The 17,574-nt window shown below is 39.6% G+C and overlaps 1 protein-coding gene across 1 annotated transcript; it reads left to right on the top strand.

Annotated features, from left to right (window-relative positions):
- The first annotated feature begins 598 nt into the window (after positions 1-598).
- LOC124856867 (protein shisa-4-like) lies at positions 599-16,126 on the top strand. Its single transcript, XM_047347792.1, has 5 exons — positions 599-737; positions 3,862-4,030; positions 8,254-8,381; positions 12,611-12,895; positions 14,427-16,126. Exons 1-5 carry the CDS (start codon positions 671-673, stop codon positions 14,609-14,611), a joined length of 834 nt encoding a protein of 277 aa, XP_047203748.1. The 5' UTR covers positions 599-670; the 3' UTR covers positions 14,612-16,126.
- The last annotated feature ends 1,448 nt before the right edge of the window (positions 16,127-17,574 follow it).

The raw sequence follows: 17,574 nt of genomic DNA, 5'->3' as shown, positions 1-17,574 counted from the left end.
ATCATAGCAAATGTTAGTGCAATGTTAGTTATGTAAGTAATACATTATTCTGACATTTAGCAAATAGGAACAACTTTTTTAATCCCAATAGACACAAAAGAAGAAGAGGTTTAGTGTGATTTGATGTCAGACAGTGAGAAACAAAAGCATCCTTTTCATAAATACATGCTCCATACAATTTATTTTTTTACATTTATTTTCATCTAACAGTGAGGTATCAACTCGTCATTTTATTGAACAAATAAAGACATAAAATCCCATTTCATCAGTTTTAAATGTACTTTTCAGCCTAAATTTTCTTATGTTTGTGCCATCATCTTCACGTGTTTGTATTTTAGCCTGTTTTGGTCAGTTTCATGCCTCCCTCAAAATCTCACAACAAGTTGACTCTGCTTTAGCTTTCCTTCTTGTTCTGGAAAATGTAGACAAATATAACCAACATAATTTGGATATTTCCGCAAATAACAGAGCCTCTGCAGTTGAGAGCCCACACCCTGCCATGAGCTACCTCAAGCCCCACCCTGAGTAAACGCTGAAGGCGGGCGGAGCTCCGAGGAGCATCGCAGCAGCAGACTGTAGATCCTGGACAACAGGCTTCCTCTTTCAGTCGGTGAGGTGAGTTGAGGAAGCTGTCAGTTTCAGCACAGGTTCAGGGACTATCACAACGGCCATGACGCCAGGCCTGTCCGGTGTAGTTGCGTTGGTGCTCTGCGCCACTATGTCCGTCCGTGTTTTCGGTAAGTGTGACATTTTAAATGGATAAACCGGCGCTGCTGCCTAACATCTGGTTAGCGTGAGAGGTTAGCCACACGACAGGCTCTGTATCCATGTACCCAGAGGCTGAGCGCCTGTGTAAAAACAGTTACGTATTAAGTTATTTTGCCATCATTAAAACGTTTCTTTTTTTTTTTTTTTTAAATGCAGCTAACTAATGGAATAGCAACCTCTGAATTTAATCACCTAATGAGGGGGTCGGTAGAAAAGTTAATATGGCCATCGATGAAACTAACTAGTCGAACCTTAAAAAAAAACTTTGTTTATCCACAAAAATTGTGTCACTTATATTTATTTCTTAAAACAAAGAGGGGGAAACAGAAACCACAGCATTTTAGCTTTACTGGAAAGGTAGGGGCAGCTTTGTGATTGGATCCAGTCCCCGTGGCAACAGGATTTACGTCATTTCCTGTCTGGCTAGGACCAGAACCAGCCCGTCAAAAATACTCCACATATATCTTCCCCCGTTAACGTCTTTATTACAGAATTTGTGAACAATATACTGAAACAGACTCTCATCTCTGGTTTTACTGAAGTCTCCCGTTTAATCTGGATTAATCTCAGAGCACAATTTTTATTTGCAAACCTCCAATAGTGCTTTTATAAAGATGTAATCTAGCTTAAACACCCACAAATTAGTAGATGTCTGTATCAATATGTATGAATAGAATTAAACATAATAATCCTATTTATTTTTCCCACTATGAGGGAATTCAAGTGATAGTCACACAGATATAGATATTCAAAACAATATTCAAAACAATATTCATCAATATTGAACTTTATTCCATTTATTTCTCACATTGCAACCACAAACCTCTGTGTATTTAATTTGGGATTTTATGTTATACACCTACACAAAGTAGTGCTGAGTTATAAAGTTGTTTATAGATGGATTTGTCTCTACCAGCTTCGTACATCTAAAGACTGAAATGTGTTGTTTTTTTTTTTTTTTATCTTCTTGGGACGATAGCTCAAACTCTACTCGATGAGATGGAAAGCGTCAATTTTCAAATCTTGCCATGGATTCTCAATTAAATTTAGGTTTGGACTTTTGCTGGACCGTTCTAACCCATGAATGTACTTCCATCTAAACCATTCCATCGTAGTTCTGACTGGTTATTATTGTTATGCTGTTGGAAGGTAAACGTCTGCCCTAGTCCAAAGTTTTTTGCTGTCTCTAAAAGGTTTTCCTTCCACGCTTGCCCGTCATTTGGTTCTATCTATCTTTCTATCAACTCTGACCAGTTTCCCTTTCCCTTCATTCCCACTGCATGATTCTAGAATATAGGGATAGTGTGTTCAGGGTGATGTGCAATGTTGGGTTTCCTTCACACTTAGCATTTTGCAGTTCTTCCAAAACGTTATATTTTGGTTTAATATTGCGTCACAGCTTGTGGCAGACATTAAACAGACTTCTAGTTTCTTTTTTTCCCACACTGGCTTTCTTCTTGCCATTCTTCCATAAGAGGTTCCCCCTTCTAGCTCAGCCTGTAGTCCTTTGATTTTCAGATGATAGATTGACCAGTGCTGTGTGTGTTGTTCAAAGCATGAGATTCTGATTTACAATCTAATCCTAATTTAAAATTCTCCACAACTTTATCCCTGACCTATGTGCCGTTTTCCTTGGTCTTCGTGATGCTGTTTGTTCAGTAATGTTCTCTTACAAACCTCTGAAACCTTCACAGAACAGCTGGGTTTCTGCTGAGGTTAAATTGCAGTCTTGCTTTAGATTTTATTTAAGGATATCAGAGTAAATATGGCTCAATAAAATGCATTACACACTTTTTATATTCAATATGTCAAATACTTCAAAGATCAGCCACTCTTTTTCTTACACTTTATAGTTATGGTATCTAGAGTGTGTTGGTCTATCACATGAAACCCACAGTATGACACATTAAAGTTTGTGGTTCTAATGTGACAAAATGTGAAAAATTTCAAGGGGTGCAGGTACTTTTGTAGGACACTGTACATCGATTTAATAAGAATAAACATATGTTGTTTTTAACATCTTTTCAGGATTCATTCTTGCTTCACTAATAAAGTGATTTAACAGAATGGATTGAAATCAATCTGACTGTATTAAAAAAAAAAATAATAAAAAAATAAATGTCACCGAGGATATTTAGATGGGCCATCCCAATAAAAACTAAATGATTTAGATCTAATAAGACAAATGAATCAGTCTTAAAAGAATGTGGTGACCCACAGTAGACATGTTGAATAAAACAACTTCTCTTTTCTTATTCAAGGAAAGCCTTATAAATGTTTGGAAATTCATGATACTATTTAAAAGAAATTGGAGAAGTTGTTTCTTTGAATTTAGAGGAAAACAAATGTATAACAAGGCATTTAAAACAATAATTTTTTTTGTCCTGAATAGGAAGTAAAACTATTTCAGAATGTCCCTTAGGGAACTGCTTTTTCAAATATCAACTCCTACCATACCAGCTGAAAGTACATCTAGCACAGACATGCAAAGCATCACTGCAAAGTGCAAATCAGGTTACATCAACTCCATTCAGAGCTGAGGACGATTATCTTTATCATCGATTGGCCAGAAAATCTGTTCAAACAGGAAGTCGCGGTTGTGCACACTCATGGAACTGGTGTAACATGGAGCGGATGGTGGCTGATTGTTGCACACTGGTTGCAGCTTTCAAATCATGTACAATCTTGATAATTTTCTTCTATGTCAAGATTCAAGTTTTTAAACTTTATGGCTTTTACTATTCCACCATGCTTTAATGTACGATGGTCATAGCTCCTCATACAAAAGGGTCTACCTGGCAGGTGGGTAATTCAAATGTCTTGTCTTTGAATGCTATCAAAGCGTCAGATTGTTCTAAACAAGTGTTTAGAGGACTGTAATTGTGTTTCAATGCTATAAATGTTTAACAACTTAGTCATTCATGTAGATGCCTAAGGTTACAGGTCTGCCTGACTTTCTGTGGAGTGGGCGATTTAAAAACTATCAACTATTTACTGACCGCTTCATATCATCTAAGTTTTTATAGCATGCATGCACCCAGTATATCTTTACGCTATGTTACAATGAATTTGTCTTGCTCTCTTCTGTTACAGCATGGGACAATGACTGTAAAAGCTACACAGATTCAAAAAATAAATTTCACAGTTCTGTGGATTGCAATTCTGGATCGCAATACTGGGGATTTTGCTGCGGTACCTGCAACAACAGACACTGCTGTACTAATTTCAACCTTAAGCTGTCTGAAGACGATCAAGATAAATGGTAATTAATAAAAAATTTTCTATTTGTTTTCCCCTTAAAGGTTCTTGTGTCAGGTTATAATGTAACGTAACATGATATGGGAAGCAAGTTGTACCAGTAGTCATCATTTTGCATTACAAGCAACCTTTCTGGGCCGTTGTAATTTAGATAAATCCAGAATTTACTCTAAAAATAGTATACAAAAAATTTGGAATTTTGTTTTCATCATTTAGAAATTAGCAAGATGTTGAATAGGATGATTCAGTTGTATAAATTAAAGCATGGCTGACTTTACAGGTCATTATAAATGTGTGTGCATGGTACCGAACTCGGTACTTTTATAGGTACCGACCAAATTCCATCGTTACTACCGATTCACGTAAAATCAAACGGAACCATGTTTTGATACCTAAACGCACCATTGTGACACTGAGGGAGTGGAAGAGTGGGTGATTTTCCATGCCGGACATGAACACAGCATTGCACGCACAAGAGCGTAATGATGTCAGTAGCCGCTGGTACCGTCAACAAAGCATGGCTGATAGAAAGCGCTAGAAAGTACGGCTCCACCTTTCAAAATGCGGTGCAGATTATTCTCGCTGCAATGTTGGTGATTTAATGTGCAAGGCCAGCGGTGGTAATACTTTTAATCTGAGGAAGCACCTGCAGCGTCTCCCCGACCACTATTCCCCGCCCCGCCAACCAGCCCGCCCGCCCGCCCCCTAAGAGGATCACGGCATGTAGTAATAGTATGTTTTAACAGTTAATGTAATTCATATTACTAGATCACATTGTGAGGGATTTCTATCCCTTCGTTGTCGCTACTCTAGTTCCTGTGGCCAAACTTGACAAAAGCTGGACCAAAACACACTCCTCATCCTCTGCGTCACCAACGCTGACGCTGAAACACTGAGTTATGTGCGCTCGCACACAGGTGAACACAAGCTCCTGACAGCGGACAGAAAAACACACCGCTAAAACCTAGAGAGCAGGAAAGGATATCCGCGGTTTTAAAAAGCGCCACAGTTATTTCTGAGGCAGGTCTTCCTCTCCTGCGAGAAGCAGCAGGGCGAAGTCTCCTACTCCTGGTACACATGGCGAAGGTAGAAGTACACAAAAGAGACCATGCCCCGCCCCTGACACGCAGCTAAAGTCCAGTCCCCACCGAATAAAAGGTTCTGACCCAGTTCAGCTGTCGGAGGTGAAAATATTCCCCTGGATCTATTGGATTGAGCTTGGTAATTAAATACATACATGATAGAGAAAAGAAAGAAAGATGGAAAGAGACAGAAACAGATAAAAGATGTGATACAGAAACAGAAAGATAGACGGTTAAAGATATATAAAAAAAAAAGATTTAGACATAAATACAGTAGGTAGAAGAGAAACATTTAAGAGTTTTTTTTTTTTCCGTAAGAATGTTCTGACTAATATGTAGACAGCTTAAACAAGCTGCAGTCAGAGGAAACCATGGGCCCGGCAATATATATATGTGTGTGTGTTTATATACACTGACCTGGATAAGCACAACATTTTTTGTCAAGGCTGAAGAGACTATTTTCGTCAGCCTCAGATCTATGGCAACATCTCCTGCATTCAGCACCGTTTGCACGCCTGCATTCGTTAGCGACTCGCCGTCTGCAGCCAGAAGCATGGCTGGGTTTTAATTTGTGCATTACACTGCGTAGTCAGTTAAAGGTTTTAAAGTTGAAGAAATGTTTGAAACAACTGAGATGTTACAATACAAACCGCTGGATTTTGTTTTGATATATTCCTTAAAGTTTATATATTGAGAAATAAATATGTTAAGTTGAACATTTTTGAGATTTTATTATTAAAAGAATTACCATTTATTACCACATAAACGCACACAAAAGTACCGAAAACTGGTACCGTTGAGTACCGGTACCGATTCCCAGGTACCGAGTATCGCTGCCATATCGGTTCAAATGTGAAAGGTCACCATCCCTAGTGCGTGGCAGTCAACAGAATGACACGCTACAAACATTTAAAACAATCAACCCATGCTTATTTTTAAGAATGGCAGTAAAATGTTTGCAGTATTATGAAAAGGTCATGGCCATCAGCTCATTAGTTTGGTCATGATTGTGGAGAAGAAAATATCTCATCTTTCACTTTCAGGGTTTTTTACTGCAGGATTAGGGCTGTCAAAAATATTCAAAACTTTGATATATTCAACATTTAAGATGTTTGTTTTTTTTAAAGATACTAATTTGTCTCAAAATCAATATAAACTGCTGCTGTCATCTTTCCTAATTTGGCACCTAATATGGCACAGCAGCACTGCAGACACGCAAAGTCTCAGCCCCTTCCCTTCTTTGCAGCAGTTCACATGAATAACAACTGCTGACAATCACAACAATGAGCTGGTGCTGCAAGTATAAAACTCCTGTAGCAAAGCAAGTTCATCCAGAGAGGAGCCTGTGCGAGAGGACAGCCTCTGCTCCTGGAAAGGTGTGACAGTTCAGGCAAATGTAAATAGGTCAGTTTGTATCAAATTTGAACGCAAATGAGTATTTTTGAAAAATTCGTGAGGCTGATTCAGTAACACGTACCTATTTTTTATGATTTGATTTTTCTTTTTTTCTTTTAAATTGTATAACTTTTTGTGTTTTATTTGTTGCTGCCTCTTGCCCTGGACTCCCATTTTAAAAAGAGGCTTTAAATCTTAATGGGACTATATCTTGGTTGAATAAAGGTTAAATAAAAAAACAAATTTCACGCCTGATTGCGCAGGAAATGCTAAAAACCTTCACACCATTTTTATTTGGTTTGGTTCACGTTATACCTGCACTTTTGAAAGCAGACCAGACCACCTGAACAGTGTCACAAAAGTTGGAACAGTTTCTGTCTTTATCGTAGGAGGCTGTCCAGAATGAGCAGGAGGCGAAGCAGGTTGCTATCCCACATGTTGCTCTGGACCTGAAAAGAATTACACATATGTCGAGACATAGAATCGTCTCTGTTGGTAGCCGCATAGTCGTGTTGCATTCCCACTGTAAATAAACCGAGACGCACATTTTCAGGTCGAACAGAGTTTGCTTGTTTGGTCCTCAATACAGTTCGATTAGCTATCACATCTGCCCAAGCAAAGCCGATTTAAACAAGGAAATTAATTTTGGTCCATTTAAAGCTGACCAAACATCTGATGTGAAAGTGCATTTAACATCCCACTTCTGTGTTTTAATCTGTTTGAGGGTTTGACTTTGGATTGGGTCATTGGAACACGTTAGTTCTGTTTTTCAGCCATTGTTACGACCCGGCTCGGCCAGGAAGAAGAAGAAGTAACTTTAAACAGCCTATATCTGTTTGTAATGTGTCTTCCCCTTCTTCCTAGCTGAGCTGGGTGGTAACGGCCATTATGTTGTAGAGTTGCTGCTGTGTGTGTGATCCAGTTTTGGCCAAGCTTCGGACAGGTGGGCTCACATACGACTCCAGAATACTTGTACAGAGGAGTTCATGAATGACTCAGTGACAAGCCCAAATCATCACCCCTCCACCACTGTGCCTGACCAACATGACACTGTGAATGTCACACCTCTGCTTTGGCTTGTCTGTCCAAAGGACATTATTCCCGAAATCTTGTTTCAATAAGATGCAATTTTCACGTTTAATGCATGCTCCTTTTATTCTTTTTACAGGGACAAGACATTCTCCTAAACTTTCCAAACACACCATATAAAGTTACAAACTTTAACATTCAACATGTTACATCCTTTACGTTTTTAAATGCTATATAAGCTTTTCCATATTCCCTTTATCATTATTATTATTATCTTTATTTAACCAGGTAAAGCCGTATTGAGTTTAAAATCTCTTTCTCAAGAGGGACCTGGCAAGACGGGTGCAGAGTTGCAATAAAACAACCATAAAACACAAGACATTCACACATAACATAACAAGTCTGAACATATCTGGGGGAACAAGATCAAGGTACCCTTACTTTATCTTTGTTTATCAACTGTTGTTCAAGTTAGAATAATTTTACAACCAGGCAAAGAGAAAATAATTTTATCTCCTGATGCCAAAAACTAAAGTTAAAGGATAAATCTTCCTTTATTTTACCATAACTACTTGATAAGATTGTAAAGCATTTATCGAAGAGTCATCCTCTGGTGCAAAAACAATCCATCTTGGTGTACACCCAGATTGAAAGTATTGGTCTTTGTTGAGAGATCACATAAGCATTGATATCGTGTTTTTTGTCATCTCTTTTTTTTCAGTGACTCCTGGTCTCACCGACCCACGTCGATTGTTGGTATCGTACTGTCCATCGGTGTTCTTCTTGGCCTCATCTGCTGCTGCATTTGTCCCTGCTGCTGCATTTACAAGATGTGCCGCAAGCCGCAGCGTAAGTAGATCTCAAGAAACACCTGATGTTTTTTTTTTTTGTGTGGTTTGTAATTATTTGGTTTTTAAATTTGTTTTTCTAACTGCTACCTTTACGCTGTTGCCGTTTTGTTAGTGATATTAATAATAAAAATAATATTACTTGGTACATCTTCATATCCGACTCACTAATCATTAGTAGAACAAAGCTAAATAGAGACTGGGTCTATAATGTGGTAACATTTTGCTGCAGTGTCTGCAGTATGCTGCTGCATACACAGGTTTCCTGCACACAACCAACAAGTAACACATTTCGTAACTGCTGGCTGCTTGCTAGCATGTTAGAACATGTAGGGGTGCAGCGCCTGCCTTCTAACTTAGTCAGAAGAAGAACTTACATGCGTGGTTTCCAGTGTGTTGGAGTAGTTTGTCTGTTACCTTTTAAAATGGAACATCAGGGGACTCATTTCAGGACTGTTGGCCCACCCACCACCTGACTTTATTACAGAACGGTTTGGGTCTTACTAATAGCACAGACGTGACATAGAGGGCAAGCTGAGCAGAGGTTTCTGAAGACAGATAAATAACAAATAAGGTTCTGCTTTTTAGTCATCATCCCTCGGGATTATGACACATTCAGTCATCAAAGATAATTGCTGTTTGGGGTTTGAGCCAAGCTTGATGCTGTTGTTTGCCTGGAAAGATTATTCCCTTCTATGCTTTTGTCGCTGCTGTTTTTTTTGGTGAACATATAATTACAGCTAGAAACCACAGATCAGGCCCGTTATCTCGGTGTAGCAATGGATTCAGACCTGAACCTCCAGAGGCACATAAAGACAATCACAAAGTCGGCCTTCTATCAGCTGAAGAACATTTCCAGGATTAATTACTAATGTCCCAGCAGGATCTTAAAAAGTTCTTCTGTGTTTGTCTTTAGTCGAATTGAATACTGCAGCAGTGTCTTCACAGGTCTGCCTTGATTGGACAGCTGTAGCTGATCCAGAATGCTTCCTGGGTCCTCGCTAAAACACCTGCCATGTTTGGTCCGCTTTAAACAGACCAGAATTCGTTTCCCCCTCGGTCCTTGTGCTGGTGTGAATATACTCAAGCAAACCCTGGTCCTGACGAAACAACTTGAGCGAGACCCAGTTTTTGAGGTGGTCTCGGTCCGCTTTTAAACACTCTGGTGCGGTTCACTTCTGGTGCAAATATGAACCGGCCTTGGTCCGACCCAACCACCTTTTAGGACTTAACGAGCAACCGTAGCGAATGTTGTGAATAGTGAAAGCACGCATTCACCAATGAGATTCCAAAATTAAAAATGGAAACCTGCCTAGAATGAGGCGCTGTTGACAGCTGTAATAATGGCACCAATATGCAGAACAGAAATGCAGCACGCCGGATTTACATGATAGTTTCCCTTCATTGCTGATTCTGTGCTCTGTCCCGTCCCCGTCATATCTGTCCTCCATTTCCACTTTTGCCGTCCTAAAGCTGCAAAGCAGCCCCAGACATGCTACCACCGCCATGTTTGACTGTCAATTTGATGTTCTTTTTTTAAAATGCGGTTATTTCTACTCCAGATGTAAAAATGACAAACACCTTTTAAAACGTTCTTCTTTTGACTCGTACTTCCAAAAGTGTTGATGATCATCAACTGAGGCAATGAGGCCTGCAGTGCCTTTAGTGTTGTTCTGGGTTCCTATTTAATCTCCAGGATGACTTGTCGATTCGCTCTAGGACGTATTTTGCTAGGCCAACCACTCCTGGGAAGGATCACCACTATTCCATGTTTTCTCTATTTCTAGAAATTGGTTCTCACTGTGGTTTGCTGGAGTCCCAGAGCCTTGGCTTTGTAACGCTGTCTAGAGTGATAAATCTAAATGTGTTTGTGTTTCCAATCTATTCTTGGAATTTGTTAGATGTGTTAATTCTGCAGGTTATATTTAAATAATTTCGTGATATAGTGTACTATAATGCCTGGCTGTAAAATGTTTCTTCTGAAATTGAACTTGGCTATCTAGAAAAGGGTTGGGTTGAACAGCTTTTTTTCATGGCACTGTATTACGGGGTTTCTACAGAGCCTTGAAAAGTATGAAGTTTCTTTTAACAAATTTCCAAGTCTGGATGAATATGGAAACGAAAATAGTCAGTCAGTCATTTTCTACCGATTATTCCATATTGGGTCGCGGAGAAGCTGGTGCCTATCTCCAGCAGTCTATGGGTGAGAGGCGGGGTACACCCTGGACAGGTCGCCAGTCTATCACAGGGTAACACACAAACAACCATTTACACACTCATTCATACACCTAAGGGCAATTTAGAGTTACCAATTAACCTAACAGGCATGTCTTTGGACTGTGGGAGGAAGCTGGAGTACCCGGTGAGAACCCACGCATGCACGGGGATGCTGCAAGGCAACAGTGCTACCAACTGCGCCACCATGCAGTCCTCCATGCAGCCCAGAAAAAAATAGTGTAGTCTTCTCCTCTTCAGTTTTCTGAACGACTGAACTCTAACTGCTAATAATTTCAGAGAAATGTAAATTGATTTATACTTAAATGATGTGCTTTATCTTCGAATTTCCACATAGCTCTTTAAATTTTAACATTTAACCCATCTGTATTTGGGTTTTTGAATTACTAACTGCACACTAATTCAAAAATAAAATTATGGCCATTTATGTTTGGACTTCAGACACCTTCCTTTTCAAGTTGAGCTGGCCTTGTGTGTCGTTAAAATGCCAGTCAATGCACTAAAACTGCTATGGTCTGCAATTTCTATGAACAGAATAAAGGTATAAAGGAGGCAAAGCACTCCGCACAGCGGCTCTGCTTGTAGGCCGAAATAACCTCTCCCTGACCCGATTGTGCAGGGATGAGACTCTCTCACCCACTGGGGTAAACCCCAAAAAGAGACGACTGAGCTGAGAGTAAATAGTATGTACACATATTATACAGAACGATAGAAACCCATAAGAATGATGCAAAACAGAAAATAGATAAAAATGGTTGGAAACAGTAAAAATAAGTAGTTATTCTCCACTTGCAGAGGGGGTGTATTAGTTTCATTTAAACTTGTTTGACACTCAGTGTTTTGTTTACTGTACGGTTTGCCACTTTTTTAGTCTTTGTTTCCACGACAACCATTGAGGGGAAACCTCAAGCAACCCAGGTTTACAGGAAGTGGTCGTGAAGAAGCCCACCTTGTCTTTAAAAATCACGTATAGAGACATATATTTTTCTGGGGGTTTCACACTGCATCTACAGGGGTTGGACAATGAAACTGAAACACCTGGTTTTAGGCCACAATAATTTATTAGTATGGTGTAGGGCCTCCTTTTGCGGCCAATACAGCATCAGTTCATTTTGGGAATGACGTATACAAGTCCTGCACAGTGGTCAGAGGGATTTTAAGCCATTCTTCTTGCAGGATAGTGGCCAGGTCACTACGTGATACTGGTGGAGGAAAACGTTTCCTGACTCGCTCCTCCAAAACACCCCAAAGTGGCTCAATAATATTTAGATCTGGTGACTGTGCAGGCCATGGAAGATGTTCAACTTCACTTTCATGTTCATCAAACCAATCTTTCACCAGTCTTGCTGTGTGTATTGGTGCATTGTCATCCTGATACACGGCACCGCCTTCAGGATACAATGTTTGAACCATTGGATGCACATGGTCCTCAAGAATGGTCCGGTAGTCCTTGGCAGTGACGCGCCCATCTAGCACAAGTATTGGGCCAAGGGAATGCCATGATATGGCAGCTCAAACCATCACTGATCCACCCCCATGCTTCACTCTGGGCATGCAACAGTCTGGGTGGTACGCTTCTTTGGGGCTTTTCCACACCGTAACTCTCCAGGATGTGGGGAAAACAGTAAAGGTGGACTCATCAGAGAACAATACATGTTTCACATTGTCCACAGCCCAAGATTTGCGCTCCTTGCCCCATTGAAACCGACGTTTGGCATTGGCATGAGTGACCAAAGGTTTGGCTATAGCAGCCTGGCCGTGTATATTGACAAAATGAAAGGATGTTTTAAACACATAACATACTGATGTTGAGGCCAATTTTCTGTTTTTGTCTATGGTAACATTACCAGATTTGTCATATGTAATAATTTGACTTTTTTAGTTGCACGGTTTCTTATTCTGGGTTTCTTTCCTACTCTATTGAAACTTGTTCTCAGGACCTTCCATGTTAAATATTTCAGATATTCCTCATCCTTATTTGTTGTTTTCTTACAGCTGTGATAGCTACTACCACCCATACCACGGTGGTTACCTCTGCCCCTCAGCAGTACCCCCAGCAGCCAACTTTAGCACCTGGACTCCCCCAGTCCTACCAGGCGGCCCAGTACCCCCAGCAGCCAACTTCAGTGCCTGGACAGCCCCAGCCCTACCAGGGGGCCCAGTATCCATCCTACCAGCCCATACCCATTCAGCCTGGCTATGGAATCCAACCCATGCTGACATCGCCTTATAAAGGACAGCCATTTACCCCAGGACCACCACCACCATATCAGGAAGCCAGTAAGTGTGACATGAGTCCAGATAAATAAGAAAGCCCTTTAGGATGGCCACAGTTTTATTGAAGTTTCTATAGAAGTTAGCAATAGTGGCCATGTACAAAGTTACGGAGAGCTGTTTGATTCAAAATTAAATAAATAAATACTATTATTAATAAATTACTAATAAATATTTAATCAAATAACTAAATGTCCCCCATAAAACAAAACAAATATTTAAAAAATACATTTTTACCTGATTTTGTCATTTATTGTTTTACTTGAAAAATGTATTTATTTATTCAAGAGTTGTTTTTATTTATTTATTTCAAGATTTATTTACTTCACAATTTATTTATGTATGTATTTGTTTATTTATTTCCAGATTTATTTATTTATTTCATAATGTTGTCTTATTTTGTAGCACTCTTATTTTGTAAAGCTACTTTACGTATTGCAGGGACTTTTATTTCTATTTCAGGCTCTTTTTATTTTTTATGTTCTTATATTTAAATGAGGAGCTGGAGTTATCTCTGTGGGGCAGGTCTGCTCAGAGTGCAGCGACCCAAGAGACGGTGAACTGCAGTGGAGTTGTCCATTTAGAAGACCCAATAGTGTCCAAGCTTTACCTTCCTGGCTGATGCCTCAATGTTGCTCAAGTATTTCCACATCATTTTCTTTCTGCTGGATGCCATCTATTTTGGGAAGTTCCTTCTACTCAAAACACCCACACAACATGATGTCGCCACACTTGTGTTTTACAGTTGGGATGATTTTCTCAGGCTTGCAGGCCTCCCTTTTGTTGATCTAAATGTAAGAGTGGACACTATGGCCAAACCCTTGAATTTTTGTTTCATCTCCAAAAGTGAAGGTCTGTGTTCCTGAATTCATTTGCAAACTGTAGTCGGACTCTTTATCTTGCTTTTTAAACATTGGCTTCCTCCTCTCCGAGTGGCCTTTCAGGTCATGTTTCTATGTGGACACGGACAATCTCTTACCAGCTTCAGCCAGCAACTTCACAACATCTTTTGGTTTTGGGATTGATTCATCCCAGAGAGGAATGTGTTGCAGACGCATTTCCTTTCTGAAGGACTGTGTGATGGTCTCACACATCTATAATTCTACCTAAAGATTAATCAGGTCCACAGTTCTCCTCCTGATATCTTGCTTAAATTATTCTGTGGTGTCACACAAGACACCAAGGTGTTTCATAAAAATACATCCATAAGTGCTCTTCCATTTAACTCAGATGTTGTGAATTATGATCAGAACGTGCAAGAAAAATGCACAAAAGATTGTTTTTTTTATACAATGTATGTAAACATCTGGCTTCAACTGTATGTTGATGCTGTGAAAACGGGGCTGCTGTTGTGTAATCTTGTTACTCCAGAATAGCGGAAGTGGAGGTGGATTAACCACTGGGTTATGTCTGGGTTGGGTTTTTTTTAAGTTAAAGGAAACTGATCATTTCCGTTTACTGTATGTCACAGACCTCTTATGTGGTTAAAGGATTTTTGTGACCCTTTCATCCTTATGCTTTTCTCTTCTATTTTCAGCCGGTCCGGCCTACCCTCCCCATCAGCCGATGCCTTACAGCCAGGCAGCGTTTAACCCAGGGCAGCCAGCGTACCCTCCACAACCTCCAACTCACCCACAGCCAAACGCTCCATCCTCTAATGCAGACTTCCTAGGGCAGCCTGCATACAACCCAGATTATTTCGTACCACCCTCAACCGGGTAAAAGTACCACATATATACTACAACGTTTCTGACGTTGGCACAGTGTTCTTTGAACGAAGATAAGAAATGTCACAGGATCTGGCTTCCTTCAGTCTGATGGTAAACATGGAAATGTAACACTTTAGCATCTGTTGTGTTCAATTGTCTCCAAGTACAACAGGTTGATGCCTTTTGGCTTGTTTTGCATGGACAGTCAGCATACATATATGCATATATATGATAACTGTGTCTGATTTTAGTTTACCTGGCGGCTCCTTGGACATCGTGGGGAAATGAAACATTAAACCTTGTCCGACTTTAGTTTTAGAAGTGTGTAGAACTATTTCAGCTCTACAAACATGCCTCAAAACGTCCTGCTTGTTTTTTATGTCCACCAGCCAAACCTACTGGACTTTAGTTCCTTCATTCACCTTCAGCAACGTGACTAGACTTTAAAAAAGGTGCTTTCATGTCTGTGCTTATCACCTCAATTACCTGCCAGATTCTTGAAGAAATGCTTAAAACGTCTTTCTTTTCTCTTGTCATACTCTAGTTTTTATACTGTTGTAAAGTGTGCCAAGTTTAAGATTTTAATACATTCCTGGGGTACTTTCTTCGAAAAAGGGAACATTTATTTTGTCATCAGATAAGGAAACCTTTCACAACAAGCACTTATGTAAGTGGTAGAGTTTATATTCTTGGGGTTTACAGTGACTGTCGAATGTACATCTTTACACACGTCTGAGCTAAAATGCATTCGTAGCATCATTCAGCATTACTTAAGGTGAACCAAACATTCAGTCTAATCCAACAAGGAGAAATGTTTCATTTTTGAAATGCAAGTCGCAAATGTGCTTTCAAAGCAAGGTTGGGAAGCACCAGATGATGATGTCATGGCTTGGTGAGCTTCAGGCGTTTTCTTTTTAATTAAAACTTTTTATTATTTTTGAAAGCACCTTAAAATAATTTTTGATCCTTTTCATAAAAAAACTTTTATTTCTTTCCATTTAGCTATTCATATTAGCCTGTAAAATTGGTTTTCAAACGTTTTGTTTTTATCAAATACCATGCTGATTATAGCTGACAAGTTAATTTGTGAATAGCTGATGCTTGTTTTCAGCTTTTCTATAATTCCTGTGACATTTTGTAAGTTGTGTGTGTTTTCTTTATCCTGTTGTCACTAAAAAAAAGAGCTGTTTTTGCTTTTTATTCAAATAATTTGAAAAAAGTGTCTTTTTTTCTTTGCATTCTGGAAACATCCTTCTGGGGGAAAACAAGTTGTTCCTGGGTTTCCTTCTGTCTAAAACCAGCAGGGTATTTTTAGTTTTTCATCCATCGGAGTCCAGTTTTAGTCCAGTTCCAACTGGGGTTTTTCAGATATGTTTGGATCAGTGTCACTAAGAAAAGAACCACAGCAGATTTGACTGTTTTCCATCTTTTCTTCTCATTCAAAAGTATTTATTTCGTGTCATATTATGTCAATACATGTACCCTTTATTTTACAGAATTTCATAAAATATATATTTTCCTGCTTGTATCCGGTTATTTAAATTGTGCTTCAATGAAAGGGCAAATGAATAAGGCATTCAAATTTCTTTTAATCTTTGTCTTCTGCAAAATAACACTACATATTAACTTTGTTCATGGCTTTTCAAACATAAAAATAATACAGTTGTTATGTTTAGGTATGCTCAGCAGATTTTTACACAGGCTCTCCACGTTCATGTAGTTTGGGTTTATAGCTGTAGCTAAAAGCTTGTGGCTTCTTGGTCACAGCATAATGTTTGATTGGACTGAATCTGAAGTGCTTTGAAAAAGTAATCATAGCCCTAAAACAGTTTCATATTTTCTTACAACCACAAAATTCATGATTTTTTTCATGAATAAAATCTGAAAACTCCACCCATTCACACACTGACAGTGGTAGACTACACTGTAACCACAGCTGCCTCGGGGCAGACTGACAGAGGTGAGGCCACCAAGCCCTTTGACCACCATCAGCAGGCAAGGAGGTTAAAGTGTCTTGCCCCGGGACACAATGACTGAGACAGACGGCAGGGGTTTGAACCGACAACCCACTGGTTACAGAACGAACCTCTACCACTGTTGCCCCAAACCTGACTGATGACTCAGTCTGGTTTATTAAAGTAATCTTGCTAGATGAAAACAAAACTTCCTACCAGAACGTCTGAGTTTCTCTCTTTTAGAAGGTTGTTCTAACCTACGCAGTGGTTACATCCCTTTTATACATCAAGGGTGTGAAAAATATGTATAGACAGTAGGAAACTGACTCAGTAAGTGGGTGAGACCCTGCTTATCTCTCCTGCCTTGCAGTTGCAGGGCTCAGCTCTAAGTTGCTGAGACCTGCATCTGCAAAGCAGGAAACTACAAGTTAACAGTAATAAGAATCTGGAAAGCAAAGTTCAGCCCATGAGATTGAATGAGATCCAAGCAAGGGATGAGATTTTTGCATTATTCTTTACCACCATTACACATACAAACTTTTTAAACTCTTTGAAAAAGTTTCATGTTCAGTCAGGTTGGATAGAAAATGTTATCACCAGTTTTCAAGTCTTGCAAATAATTCTCTGTTAAATGTATGTTTGGACTTTGGCAGGGCCGTTCTAACATAAATATGTTTTTCTAAACAGCTCATTGTAGCTCTGGCTGTGTTTAGGGCTGTTGCCCTGCTGGAAGGTGCTCTTCAACCCCAGTCTCATGTGTTTTGCAGTTTTGTCCAGTAGTGTCCAGTGTTTAGCTCTATCAGTTTTTCTTTTCAACTCTGATCAGCGCCCCTGTCCTTTTGAGGTATAGCCCCCCCCACAACACAATGGTGTTCTCTACATGGCTTCTTATGGCAAGTAATTGGTCCACCTGAGCCATGGATGTCTGCAACTCTACCAGAACCACTTTCATCTCAGATTAAACTCTCTTTGCCCAGTTTTTAGTTTGGTGGATGGCTATTTCTCAACCGCTTTGCAGTTT

This window comes from Girardinichthys multiradiatus, chromosome 20 (assembly GCF_021462225.1).
Source record: "Girardinichthys multiradiatus isolate DD_20200921_A chromosome 20, DD_fGirMul_XY1, whole genome shotgun sequence".
NCBI classification, from domain to species: Eukaryota; Metazoa; Chordata; class Actinopteri; order Cyprinodontiformes; family Goodeidae; genus Girardinichthys; species Girardinichthys multiradiatus.
This window is presented reverse-complemented; position numbering and strand designations above follow the sequence as displayed.

What these genes read in the sequence shown, in the direction of transcription:
- LOC124856867 (XM_047347792.1), top strand. Translation starts at nt 671, where the DNA reads ATGACGCCAGGCCTGTCCGGTGTAGTTGCGTTGGTGCTCTGCGCCACT. An exon ending in TATGTCCGTCCGTGTTTTCG is followed by an intron (nt 738 to 3,861) that starts GTAAGTGTGACA and finishes CTTCTGTTACAG; the next exon opens with CATGGGACAATGACTGTAAA. An exon ending in GAAGACGATCAAGATAAATG is followed by an intron (nt 4,031 to 8,253) that starts GTAATTAATAAA and finishes CTTTTTTTTCAG; the next exon opens with TGACTCCTGGTCTCACCGAC.